Source organism: Camelina sativa, chromosome 20 (genome assembly GCF_030686135.1).
Source record: "Camelina sativa cultivar CO46 ecotype springtype chromosome 20, ASM3068613v1".
NCBI classification, from domain to species: domain Eukaryota; kingdom Viridiplantae; phylum Streptophyta; class Magnoliopsida; order Brassicales; family Brassicaceae; genus Camelina; species Camelina sativa.
Window position 1 is genome coordinate 31,455,354 of NC_141899.1, and position 13,544 is coordinate 31,468,897.

The 13,544-nt window shown below is 36.8% G+C and overlaps 2 protein-coding genes and 1 pseudogene across 2 annotated transcripts; all 3 read left to right on the top strand.

Moving 5' to 3' along the window:
- The first annotated feature begins 1,617 nt into the window (after window positions 1-1,617).
- Window positions 1,618-4,468, top strand: LOC147919693 (uncharacterized). The gene is made up of 5 exons (XM_087504059.1): window positions 1,618-1,646; window positions 1,809-3,426; window positions 3,502-3,647; window positions 3,753-4,127; window positions 4,213-4,468. Exons 1-5 carry the CDS (start codon window positions 1,618-1,620, stop codon window positions 4,466-4,468), a joined length of 2,424 nt encoding a protein of 807 aa, XP_087360185.1.
- LOC109131251 (uncharacterized) lies at window positions 3,326-5,398 on the top strand. The gene is made up of 5 exons (XM_087503388.1): window positions 3,326-3,423; window positions 3,501-4,127; window positions 4,213-4,499; window positions 4,596-4,701; window positions 4,790-5,398. The coding sequence occupies exons 3-5, from the start codon at window positions 4,468-4,470 to the stop codon at window positions 5,396-5,398; spliced, it is 747 nt and encodes a 248-aa protein (XP_087359514.1). The 5' UTR covers window positions 3,326-3,423; window positions 3,501-4,127; window positions 4,213-4,467.
- A 57-nt stretch (window positions 5,399-5,455) lies between these two features.
- On the top strand, window positions 5,456-8,090 carry LOC147919694 (uncharacterized; annotated as a pseudogene).
- The last annotated feature ends 5,454 nt before the right edge of the window (window positions 8,091-13,544 follow it).

The window sequence follows — 13,544 nt, forward strand, 5'->3', positions numbered from 1 at the left end:
TGACCAGACTATTGTGTTGGAGATTGGAGAGCCGAGCCGTCTTCAAGTTCGAATGGACGCGCAAGGCAAGTTTGAAACTCTACCTGTTGGAGATCATGGAGAGGCGGAGGTGGAGCTCGCCGATAGGTTACAAAGACTATTATTGGATCTTGTGGAGGACCAGGGTGATGATATCAGTCCCGAGAACTATATGAGGGAGTACACGGAGGCGATTGACAAAATCTTAAATTTCTTGACGGACGTGTATGTGCCGGAGGAAGGAGGCAATGATAGTGGTCTGGAGGAAGGAGTCTAGTTTGTTTCATATAGGATTGTTGCGTATGCATCTTAGGGGACAATGATTTAAAACTACCATGTTTAAAATCAAACCTTAGGATTGAAGTTATAGCCCTTAATCACAGTTCATTGTTGCTAGATCAATCTTTGGCAAAAAAATGAAAAATCTTTGCTTATAACCTTGTGTCTTTTGAATGCTTCCTCCACTTGTTTGAACATTGAAACATCTCTGTATTATTGGATTTAATTTGAATTTTAATTGTTTTGCTTATGGAACTTGAATACTTGCTCATGGTAACTCTAAATTCGGGTTAGCACTCCATTTTTACCAATCTTTTTTGTTTAACACCGATTTATTTTTCCTACCCATGAACCCAAACCTTTCTTTCAAACCTTGTTGTGAATTGTTGAGTGAGGCCTTTTTCATTGTACTATAGGTTGTGAAACCTTGAGAGTATTGACAACGACAAAGAACTGCATCTTGATTTAGCTAAGTTAGAATTTGAACTAGCTAATAGATTCGGTTTTGAAGATAGGTGGTTGGGATGAGGAATAAAAAAAAAGTCACTAACCACTACAAGAAATTTGACTATTGATAGCATAAAAGGATAGCGTTTTTGATGTTTATGCTATCTTTGAGTGAACCGTATATTAAAGATAGTGTTTGGTTATTTGTAAACGCTATCTATGGTTAACAGCAGGAATTAAAATTTGACGCGGGCCAAAATTTGGTTCATAAAAATTTGTAAACGCTATTGAAATTAAAAGGGGGAAAAAATTCGTCATTTCCCTAAGGCAAAAAAATAGATCTAAGGCAAAAAGGGTTTTCATTTTTCTCTCTTTCTCGATTTTTCCTCTCAATCGACTTCTCAGTCTCTCAAACTCTCAAACTCTCAAACTCTCAAACTCTCAATCGACTTCTCGACTTTTCCTCTCAATCGATTTCTCTGGCTCTCAATCGATTTCTCAGTTTCTATTTCTCTCTTCCTCAACTCGGTTTCTCTTTCTCGATTTCTCTGGCTCTCAATTGATTTCTCAGTCTCTAGCTATTTCTCTCTTCCTGAACTCGGTTTCTCTCTCTCTCGCAACTCGATTTCTCTGTCTCGGAACTCCATCTCTCTCTCTCTCAACTCGATTTCACGGTGGAAACCTTAATCAAGGAGTACACTCGATTCTCACACTCAGATTAGCCGGGTGGGTAATTTTATCTTTGCTTGTTCTCTGATTTGTTGATTTTTTGATAGGGTCTTGTTGGACGATGAGTTCACTCTGATTCTCACACTCGATTCTGTGGTTTTAAATTTGAGTGTATGTGGAGCTGAGTTACGGTCTTGTTGGACGATGGATAAGTCATGGGTTTGGCTACCAAGGTATTATTTCCGGTTTTTTCATTGCACAGAAGTCTTGTTTTCATAGAAAGCTTCAGTATTTCAGAAATACAGTGTTTTAGCTTTTCTATGTATATGTTTGGTCTTGAAATTCGTTTTTAACAGAGATATGCTATTGAACTTTTTAATGTTTGTTGCTTACAGGGCTAACCTTGAGTATGGGATAGGAGCTAGAAATTTTGTGAATGCAGCAACAACAAGTTTGGGTAATCCTAGTTCTATGCTATGTCCCTGCACACATTGCTGGAATTTGTCTCATCAAGGAATAGAGACTATGTTTGATCATCTAGTGATTAGGGGAATGGATGAGAAATACAAGAGGAATTCGTGTTGGAGCATTCATGGTGATAAGAAAATTGCTCAGCCAGATGAAGATCCAAGCTCTGAGTTTGAAGCTTATGATTTGATTAGAACAGCCTTCTTTGATAGTGATTCAAAGCCCAGTAGCCATAGTGAAGATCAGAATGATGATGTTGATAGTGTAGAAGAATCTGAGTTTAGAAAGAAGCTACAAGATGCGGAAACTCCTTTGTATTCAATCTGTCCCAACTACACCAAGATATCTGCAATCATGGGGCTTTACAGGATTAAAGTGAAGAGCGGTATGTCGGAGAACTTTTTAGATCAGTTGCTCAAAATGGTTCATGAAATGCTTCCTAAGGACAATGTGTTACCGAGATCAACAGATGAGATGAAGAAGTTTCTGAAAATTTTTGGGTTTGGATATGACAAGATACATGCATGCAAGAACGATTGTATCCTATACAGGAAGCAATATGCAGATATTGAAACCTGTCCAAGATGTGGTATCTCCAGATGGGACAGGGATATGAATACCGGTGAAGAGAATAAGGGGATTCCAGCAAAGGTTCTAAGGTATTTTCCAATTAAAGATAGATTTAGGAGGATGTTTAGATCCAAAAGAATGGCTGAAGACTTGAGGTGGCATTTTAATAATGCAAGTACAGATGGTATAATGAAGCATCCAGTTGATTCATTAACTTGGGCCAATGCGAATGATAAATGGCCTGAGTTTGCTGCTGAACCAAGAAACCTCCGCCTAGGCCTTTCCACTGATGGGATGAATCCTTTTGCCATCCAGAATACGAAGTATAGCACATGGCCAGTATTATTAGTGAACTACAACATGCATCCGACATTGTGTATGAAGGCTGAGAACATGATGCTCACTCTTTTGATCTCTGGGCCAACTGCACCGAGCAATAACATTGATGTCTACCTAGCTCCATTGATAGATGATCTGAAGGATTTGTGGCATGAAGGTATTTTAGTTTATGACTCTTTCATGAAGGAGAATTTCACACTTAGAGCAATGTTGATGTGGAGTATAACTGATTATCCAGCATTAGGATCATTGTCAGGATGTAAAGTCAAAGGGATACAGGCATGTATTGTTTGTGGAAAAGATACGCCTTCTAGATGGTTAAAATTTAGCCGTAAGCATGTGTATTTGGGCAACGGAAAGAGGCTCAGACCTGATCATCCGTACAGAAGAAGAAAGAAATGGTTTGATAATACAGTAGAGAAAGGAAGTGCAAGAAGAGTTGAAACTGGAGTAGAAATCTGTGAGATGCTTAAGGATTTCAGAAATGATTTTGGTAAATGTATAGAGAAAAAAGGGAAAAGGAAAAGAAAAGGTATAAGTGAAGATGCGGAACCATCGAATAATGAATCTAATGAAGACGATGGTAGATGGAGGTGGAAGAAAAGGTCCATCCTGTTTGAGTTACCTTACTGGAAGGTATATAGATTCAAATTTCAATATAAAGTTGCATATCATATATATATTGAACTAATTCTTCTTCTTTTGTGGTAGGATATGCCGGTTCGTCACAATATTGATGTAATGCATGTGGAGAAGAATGTTTCTGATGCTATGTTGGCTATGTTGATGCAATCTGTTAAGTCAAAAGATGGGGTGAAAGCAAGGAAAGATCTCGCCGACATGGGAATTAGACAGAAGTTACACACATAGGAAAAAGGGAAGAGGACTTATTTGCCTCCAGCTGCTTATTGGCTGTCCAAGTCTGAAAAAACTGAATTTTGCAAGCGGTTAAGTTCATTCAGAGGGCCTGATGGTTATTCTGCAAATATATCCAACTGTGTTTCAGTGGATCCTCCTATGATTGGTGGATTGAAGTCACATGATCATCATGTGCTTCTTCAGAATCTCTTACCAGTAGCTTTGAGAGGATTACTACCAAAGGGTCCTAGAATTGCAGTGATTAGACTATGTAATTTCTTTAAGAGGTTGTGTCAGCGAGTTCTTGATCCAGAAAAGCTAATATCACTGGAGGCTGAGTGTGTAGAGACCTTTTGCCAACTAGAAAGATATTTTCCTCCATCCCTTTTCGATATAATGTACCATCTTCCAATACATCTAGCAAGGGAGGCATGTTTGGGTGGACTTGTTCATTTCAGATGGATGTACCCCTTTGAAAGGTAATCATCTTTGAACTTTGAAAATTTACAGGTTGTATTTCAATAGTTTACTAACATAGTATTTCTTTATTTGGTTGAGATATAGGTACATGAAAACACTAAAAGCATATGTCAAAAACTATGCAAGGCCAGAAGCTTGTATGGCTGAAGGTTATTTAGCTGAGGAGTGTATTGCATTCTGCATGGAGTTCCTACAAAATTCTGTACCGGTGGAAGAAACAATCAACCGTAATGAAGATGTTGGATTCCCTGGGGGAATACTTGAAGGACGCCCATTCCAGAAGGCTGCTCAAGTGGTATTAAGTGATAAAGAGAGAGACATTGCCATAGATATGTTCTAATGAACATGGCAGTGATGAGTCCATATGTAGAGTACGTTTGTCTTTTGTCTCATCTTATTTCTTATAGTTTAACAACTAAGTTTGAAAGTTTAATGTTTACAACTAACTATCTGATGTTCTGTAACAGTATGCACCTTGAGGAATTGCAATCAATGGATGTGAGATGTCGTAAAAGTGAAACTCTTTTATGGAAATTACACGCAGATAGGTTCTCACAGTGGGTAAAAGATAAGGTTAGATCTTGTATATTTACACAGTATTATTTTCTTATTACTATGTATATATAGTAAATAACTTTAAATACTTTGTGTGGATATGTAGATCCCTGGTAACTCAGAACATCATTCAGAGAAATTGAGATGGTTAGCTCATGGACCAAGGAATATAGCTCAAACCTATAAGGGGTTTGTCATTAATGGGCATAGATTTCACACTGAGGATGTAATGCGCAAGACTCAGAATAGTGGAGTAACTTATGAAGCTTTTAGCATGTGTAGAGCTAGTGCTAGAGATAATAGACAGATGGCGGACATGGTTGTGTTCTATGGAGTTATACAACAGATAATTATGCTAGATTACCATATGTTTCAGATACCACTATTCAAGTGTAAGTGGGCCAACAAAGGAAATGGTGTAAAAGAAGAAGAAGGATTTACACTTGTGAATCTCAATGTCAACCAATCTGCCTACCTCCAAGATCCATATATTTTGGCCTCCCAAGCTAAACAAGTTTTCTATTCTAGAGATGACTCCTCAAGTTGGTCTGTAGTGATGAGGGCGCCACCAAGAGGGTATCATGAGCTAGAGACAGAAGAAGAGTTTGTAGTTGCACCATCCGTTCCGCAAAATGAAGATTTTGGAAACGAATCTTCTGATGATGAGAGTTTCTTTGATAGAGAAGATTGTGAAGGGGTCTTAGTAATGAATTAATTGGATTAGGATTACTTGTACTAAAATTTATTACAGTTCTGTTTCAGGTATATGAAAATGTCGAAGAAAATGGATACAATCATTCCTAGACGCAGTAACCGTCAGCTAGGCATCCCTCCAGTCCCTGAAAAGCCCATCCGGAAACGCAGTAAGGCTGTGGAAGAAATTGGATTAGAAAGAGAAGAAGACAGGCAGGTCAATGATGTTGATAGTGATGAGCATCACAATGAAGGCCAAGAAGATAGGCAAGTCAATGGAGATTTAGAAGAGCACCAGGCTGATCTAGAAGAAAATGTGCAATCAACAGCTGGAGAAGCTCAGGAAACCAAGAAAAGGAGAACAAGAGGGCCAACTAAAATGCGTGGAGTTGCTAAACACCATGAAGAGAAAATTGAAGTTGAATGGAATTCTCTTGGTGCACATGTGGGTCGAGGATCAGTCTTGCTTTCATCCTTCATGGGTATTTTGGTAAGAGAGCATGTGCCAGTTCTTCTTGATGACTGGAGATATTTGGATCCTAAAATAAAAGACATGATGTGGGAGCAAATTTAGGTATTTCCTAATTACTTTTGCTAATTTACCTCTTATATGAGTCTGTGTACTAATCATCAAGTTGTTTAAACTATTTCACAAATATTGTAGGCAAGGTTCAATGTAACTGAAGAGTGGCAAAAAGAGTTTCTTTTGGGGCAGATGAATAATACTTGGCGGTCTTCTAAGTCTAAGCTTGTCTCTAAAGTACGAAAACTAAATAATAAAGAGGTTCTGGAGTTGAAACCAAGTAACATCCAATCTGTTGCAGCTTGGAAAAAGTGGGTGAAGTCTAAGACTAGTGCAGAATTTCAGGTTGTGTATTTCAAAATCTGTAATGCTTGAATATGTTTTGTTTGAATCTTTATTGATTATGGGCTTGTTTATAGGTTGTAAGTGAAAAATTCAGGGAACTGAGAAAGGGGCAGATTCCACACACCTCAAGTCGTAAAGGAATGACTCGACTAGCTGATGATATGGTATGTGGATGTTAATATTTGCTGTTATTTTTCACGCAAAGCTGATGTGGTGTTGTTAACTGCAGAAGAAAAAAAGTTCAGACCCAAGCAAAGTGTCAAGGAGCAAAGTATGGATAGCAGGACACACTCATTCAGATGGGAGACCTGTGAGAGAGAAATTTGTCGATACTGTTGTAAGTGACATGGGATTGTTTTGTTTGAATCTTTATTGAATATGGACTAGTTTTATAGAACTCACATGAATTCTGTTTTCACTATTTGTGTCAGGAAAAAATAAAATCTCTTGATAGTGAAATGGCATCTACAGCTAGCACTAGCATTAGAGAGGATGCTGTGAGCCAGGTGTTAGGAAGAGACAAACATGGAAGGCTTAGAGGGATGGGCAAAGGGATCACTGCAACAAAGCTAGGATTCCTTCAGGCTCGAGATGCACATGTGTATGAGCTTGAGAAAACGCAGAAGGAATTGGTCAACAAGGTTGAAAATCTTGAAAATAAACTTCAGTTCTTGTCTAAAGGGAATAAGGTTAGTTAATCTTTATCTCACATTGGTCAACAATGCTTGATGATTCCAATGTATGCTTTTAAAATTCAACTTCTTCTGTGAACAGCCTGATGATGTTTCTACCTCGGACCTGGGTAGTAGTTGTAGACATGATGTTCGTATGTGTCAACTACTGGATTGGTACTCAAAACAGGATGTTGTTGTCGGTGAAGGAGAGTACTGCTCGTCTGAACCAATGTACAAGGTTGCTGATATTCCAATTGGTCCTAATGTCTCAGTTGTCATTGTTAGGTCTGTACAAGTAGAAAATGCTTCTCTCTGGAGGCCAACTAAAACTGTTGGATCACTTACCCAAGCTGTGGGAGTCAAAATAGCATGGCCAGCTAATAAAATCAAGATGGTTGATTACCAAACTTCTGATTCATCGGTAAAATTTTGATTTTGGTTGATTTTTATGAAACTGTATTATTATCATTCCTTGTTCTGATATATATTTGTTTATGACTGACTTAGGTACATGACATGGTCATCATCTACGATTGTAATGTGGAGGAGGATGAGATAGTTGCTGAGGGTCATATATGGTCTACTGATCCAAACGAAGTGATCAATGATATTCGTATTGGTTCAAATGCTGCAGTGGTGAAGGTTGATAAGGTGGTTAAGAAAGATGCTTATCTGTGGAGACCAACTACTGAAAATTACTTGATGGAGCATGTACTTCAAGATTATATTGCCTGGCCAATTAACAAGATCAATACTCAACCTTCAAGAGAAGCATCACCAAAAGCATCATCACCTAAGGTATAATTTCCAGTGACTGAATTTTAAGTTAGTCAAATGTTATATAATGATCTTGAGTTGATCTTTAATTTTGTTCTGAGTGGTAGAGTATAAGCTGCAGCGTCGCTAACAGCTCAACAAATGGAAAGAAGACTTGCATGTTGTTGGACTGTGGAAACTCAGGAGAGATCGTTGCAGAAGGTATAGTCATGTCAGCCAATCCGGAAGACACAGTCCACTGTAAACCCTTAGGACCTAATGCTAGCAAGGTATGGGTTAAAATTATAAAGATTGGAACAGCCAAAGTATGGAGACCAAGTGCGGAAGTGGAATGTGTTGCTGATGCTTTAGGTACAACAGTGGCATGGCCTACTGATAAGATTGTAGGGTCTTGAGTTCAACACAGTTGTGTTAGAAACAAACTAGGGCCTTAGCTTGGAACTTGAACAATTGTGTGGTGTTTATGTTTGGCTAACTAGTTTATAAGTTTATTGAACTATTGTGTGGATTATGTTGGTTAGTTGGATTGAAAACCTGATGTTATTTTATAAAAGTTTTCTTCTTCACTTCATTTTGTCGTAAATCAGGAATCCAAACAAATAGCATAAAACGAATGCTACAAAAAGTAATATAAAAATGTAAATAGTCTAAAAATAACGAAATATAATCGCTATTGTATACACTTAAATATGGCGGTTATAAAAACGTTATAGTTTTTGTCAACATTCAATAGCTCGCTAAAAACGTTATTGTTTATCAACATTCAATAGCGCGCTGAAAACGTTATTGTATATCAAAATTCAATAGCACGATAAAAACGTTATCTAAAGTGTCAGACTTTTTATCGCGGGCGATGACATAGCGTTTACCAAACCGCTATCTTATGATACGGTAGCGTTTTTCAGGCGCTATCAATAGTCAAATTTCTTGTAGTGAAGGTTAGAATCAATTAGCTCTAAGTCTCTAAATAAATAAATAAAAATAAAATAAAAAAAGAGAAAAGAACTTGCTATAGTCTCCTAGAAAGAAAAAAAAAAATATATATATATATATATATATACATATTAGGAGTTTAGCAAAAGAAATAAAAAATAAAAAAAAAGAGCTAGAAGTTTAAAGTTTAAACCTTAGGAAAAAGAGTTAAAATCAAGGATGTGGGTAGTTTAATTCTAGGGTGTTTGGTAAAAAAAAAAAAAAAAGAGTGAATGAGAAAATGGTAGATCATCAAGAGTTAAGCTTTGTATGCCCAAATTGTTCTCAGTCTTAGATAGTTTTCACAACTGTCTAGCATTCCTTCTTTTGAGAGAAAGCCACCCAAAGAATTTGTTTGAAACCACCTTACTAAAAAGACTTACCCTTGAAACCGATTGAGCTTGATTCACCTTCCATTTGCAAGAATTCGCCAAACACTTAACTGAATGTGAAAGAGATGTTCTTTATTTTTAGTTGGAGGTTGAACTAGATCGATGCATGGTAATAAGCATAGAAAAATATTTGTAAGTATGTTGATTGATCTTAGCACCATTAAACTATCTTTAAGGACTATAGCTTGAATCCTTCGCTTAGCATAAAAAGGTTATGAGTCCCCGTTTTTAAACCGCACCCTCCTTTTTTCTTGCTAGAGGACTAGCAAGATTTAAGTTTGGGGATTTGTTAAATCTCTAATTTACATGTTTTTAGCATCATTTTTTGTCCATATTTTGCATTGTTCATACCCTTAACTTTGCATTTTTAGGTCATTAATTGTAGGAATTCACTTTTAGGCCATTTAGGGTGTTGCATTTTTGCAGTTGCATGTTTGGATGAAAACGTGCTTAAGAGCCTAAAATGGGGAAAACAAGGACAAACCCGAGCATGTACCCGAAGGAGCCATCAAGCTGGAAGAACAAGTTCGAACTCCAACACGATCGAGAATGATCCAAGAGCCGGAAGAACAACCCGAAGATCTACCTGAGGAATAACCCGACTTCATCCTCGTGTACCCCATCGAGTAGACCATCGGGCAGGTCTGGGAAGCTAGGTCAAAGGGGTTTTCATATATAAACCCCTCCTCTCCTTCCTCGCAAACGAGCACGCTGCAGACCCTCAAACCAGAGAGCGAGAGCTTCTGTGAGAGAACTGAGCGACTCAAAACACTTTTCCCTTTTCTTTTAGTTATTTCATAACTCTTTATCATTTTCTTTAGATTTCTATCTTGTATTCTTTCTACTCTACTCTACCGTTTATTATAATGCAATTTTCGTTCATATTTGTTGTTATGTTTCTTGCTATGATTTCCGAGTAGTGTAGTAAAGTTTCTAGGGATGGGATAGATGATTTTGTGTTCTTGATAGGTTAGGATGTCTTAGTTGATTGTATTTGTTTAATAGATTTCCTTCTAGATTGGTGTTCTTAATGCTGTCAGCAAACCGAGAGGGTAAGATTAGATCTAAGGTGTTTTACCACCGAGAGGTGTAGATAAGATGCTTGAATCAACCAATGCTAGAGGTTTACTCACTTAGCCTAAGATATTAGATGAGTAAGGGGTTTACTGACAACAATGAATCGGATCTTAATGCCTGCTTGGTCATGTTTCTCCAACGAGAGTTGGGTAGGGGAGTGATTCAAGGTTGATTGTTTCTATCACGAGAGTGTTTTAGCAAGATTTTAGAGATTCATTGTCTAGAAAATATTTGCTTGAGGCATGTAAGACATCTGTACTGGTTACGAGCACTTAGAACTTGATTACCCCATCCTTAGAAGCTTTCATATTTTAATTGCTTGCATTTTCATACCTTACTCGATCTCTTACCCGATCAGGTACACGATAATCTGCATCGAGTAACCCCTCGAGCTGTTCATACCATCTTTGCATACTCGATCATCCCACCCGATCCTGTACTCGAATGCTTGCATCGAGTGCTTAGGTCGTGTGGTTTCTTTGTTTATATTCTTTTCTGTTATTTATTTTAGGACTGTTAGACAAAACCCCTATCTGCTTGGCTTGACTTGCATTGTTCTGATTGCGTCCTTCCTGCTAGCATAAACAACCATTTGGATTGATAACCCTTTGTACTACAACTGCATAGGGAATTGATACCCTGGTCAAAAACCTGTTTATCACCACCATAGCCTCCACGATTGTTAACGATTGTTAGAAGAGGAAGTATTGGTAAACATTAATTTACCCTGATCTTCGCCTTGATTTACTTCTCCAATGCAATCTTCATAAGCCTTTAACCTCCTTACTATGTCCGCAAACATCGTTGTATTTAAGTCAAGAACTTGCTCTAGAGAGGCTACTATATGAATGAATTTTTTTCTAGGAAGTCCTGTGAGAAACTTCTTCACCAGCTTTGATTCTTCAATGGTCTCTCAGCTGACTGCGATACAAGGCCTGAAATCTTGCCTGCAAAGTCATCCATCGAATCCGAATCATTCATCTTCAAGCGCTCTAGTTCTACTAACAATGTATGAAGTCTTGCCTCTTTTACATGTTCCGCTCCTAGGTGACGTGATCGGATGGCGTTCCAAAGAGTTTTAGCTGAATCTTGCTCTCATACTTGCAAGATAAGTGACTCAGGAACAGATTGAAACAGAAGAGCTGTCGCAATATCATTCTTCTTTTCATCAGTGGATCCAAGTTCGATTGTATCCCAAATTTCGCTGACTCGAAGTATGATCTTCATCCTCATCGACCAAACTGTGTAGTTTGTTGATGTTAGCAACGGACATTGGATTGATGGTGCTCCAAGGTCCTTTGTTCGTAACGGTGGATTCTGTTCGTCCCCCATGCTTGGTTTCGAAGATTTTTCTCCACCGGTTTTTAATTAGAAACACAACCTTGCTCTGATAGCAAATCTAAGTTTAAAAGCTTGAAAGTAAGAATAACGTTTCTTACTGATTTAGAAAACTTCTCAAAAATTAATTATCTCTCAAGTCATATGAAGCACCTCTTCATAGACCTCTCTACGTATATTAAATTAGACAACTCCTAATTCTAATAGGATTACAACACAAAGCCTTATCTAAATAAGCTCCTCCTTATCTTGATCTTGTTTGTGTGTCCTTTTCTCTTATTTCCTTAAGCAACTTCCTGAAGAGATAACTTCTAACACAAGTTGGAAAACTCTTGGTCATTTGTCCTTTCTCAACTTTGAGGTGAGGGATGAGCAAGTGAAAAACCTCAAGAAGAATTTGGAATGAATTTTAAGGATTAGAAGAAAGAATATGTGGACCAAAAACAAGAGAAAAGGGCCTTCTTAGCTCAATGGTAGAACGTGTGGCTTTTAACTACGTGGTCGTGAGTTCATTCTCCACAAACGGCAAAAATTTATTAACATGTTACTTGATACAGTTAAAAACTTTAGAGACTGTGACTTTAAAAAAATTTAAAGTCTTAAATTGTTGGTTTTAAAAAAATCTTAATGTAACAAAAAAAAAATAAAGGGTTCAATTTAATGCTGTTAAGTAATTAAAGTATGATTGGTAAAATTTAAACTTGAATGTAAAAGTTTAAGAAAAATAAAAGACTCTACCGTTTCCACTAATCACCTCCTTAGAAATCAATATTTATCATATTTAACAAAATTTCTTAAAATCACTCACTAATAAATATGAATTACCATTTTCCAATTTTCTTCTCTTCTTTCATCTTTATATGATTTTATTTATTTTTTAATTATTTTATTACATAAAACATATGTATAATAAAAATACAGCTTTATCGCATATGTTGCAATTTGAATTTTTAAAAACAGATATACATTACTCAATCGATTTTTTTTAAAAAGTATATGTACAACATCTACATCGGGTATAGAAATTTAGATAATAGTTCAGAACCATTATTGATGCACTCTCTATCAATTATAAATACACAGGACTAATATGTTTCCATCGGATCATCAGATGCATGGCGAATCAAGAAGAAAAAACAAATTGGTGAGGAGATTGAAGCTCCGTTCGTTATCTGGCATCAACATTTGATTCATTATCTAAATGTTCATTTCTAAAACTGGTTTTTGTATAGTTAGATGGATTGGTGGTCCAAATCGGATCAAATTATATATAATATGTCGTGAACTTGGAAAGTTTGATGATAGGAACAACACAAGGTGTATAAGAAGTAAAATTATCAGACTCTATATGATCAATTTAAAGATAAATAATATATTAGAAATAATGCTATATTTAGAGACCTTCCATGCCAGTGCCTAGACCATAGCATCGTCCTCCTCAAGTAGTATTCATTAGTTTCCATGGATATGATCAATTGCGAGACAACTTCATATATATTGTGGTGAGGTATGCAACGTCCTCCTCAAGAGGTATACAAAGTCAGATACGTGCTTGAACGAACTTCAAAAGATACACGAGCACTCAATAAAAACAACCTTGTGGTGATTCTTGTCTTCTATGATGTGAGTATGACCGGTGTGAAGACCTTGAGGCGAATTTGGTAGACAATTTGAGGAAATGAGGGTGAAATATGCAAACGACCCAACTCAAGATCTTGAATTCGGAGGATTCATTGAGTTATATAGCAGAGAGCTTGATCTCGGAAGAACACGGACAACTATTTTCTTGAAATTCTCATAAGTAATGAAACACAAAATATTTTTTTAACTAGAGAGAGTATGTTTTTTCATAGCACGGAAATTCTCATAAGTAGTAGAAAATTCTCATAACTTATGTTTTCTACTATGAGAATTTTCTACTACTACTAATTAGAGAGTATGTTTTATGTTTTTTTATAACTTATTGTTTGTACCGGAGATTACACAACACTAAATAAATAAAGATTTTGGAGAAAGAGTGAAACTAATTCTTTTATTAACAATGAAAACATGAGATTTTCTCTAGTTATT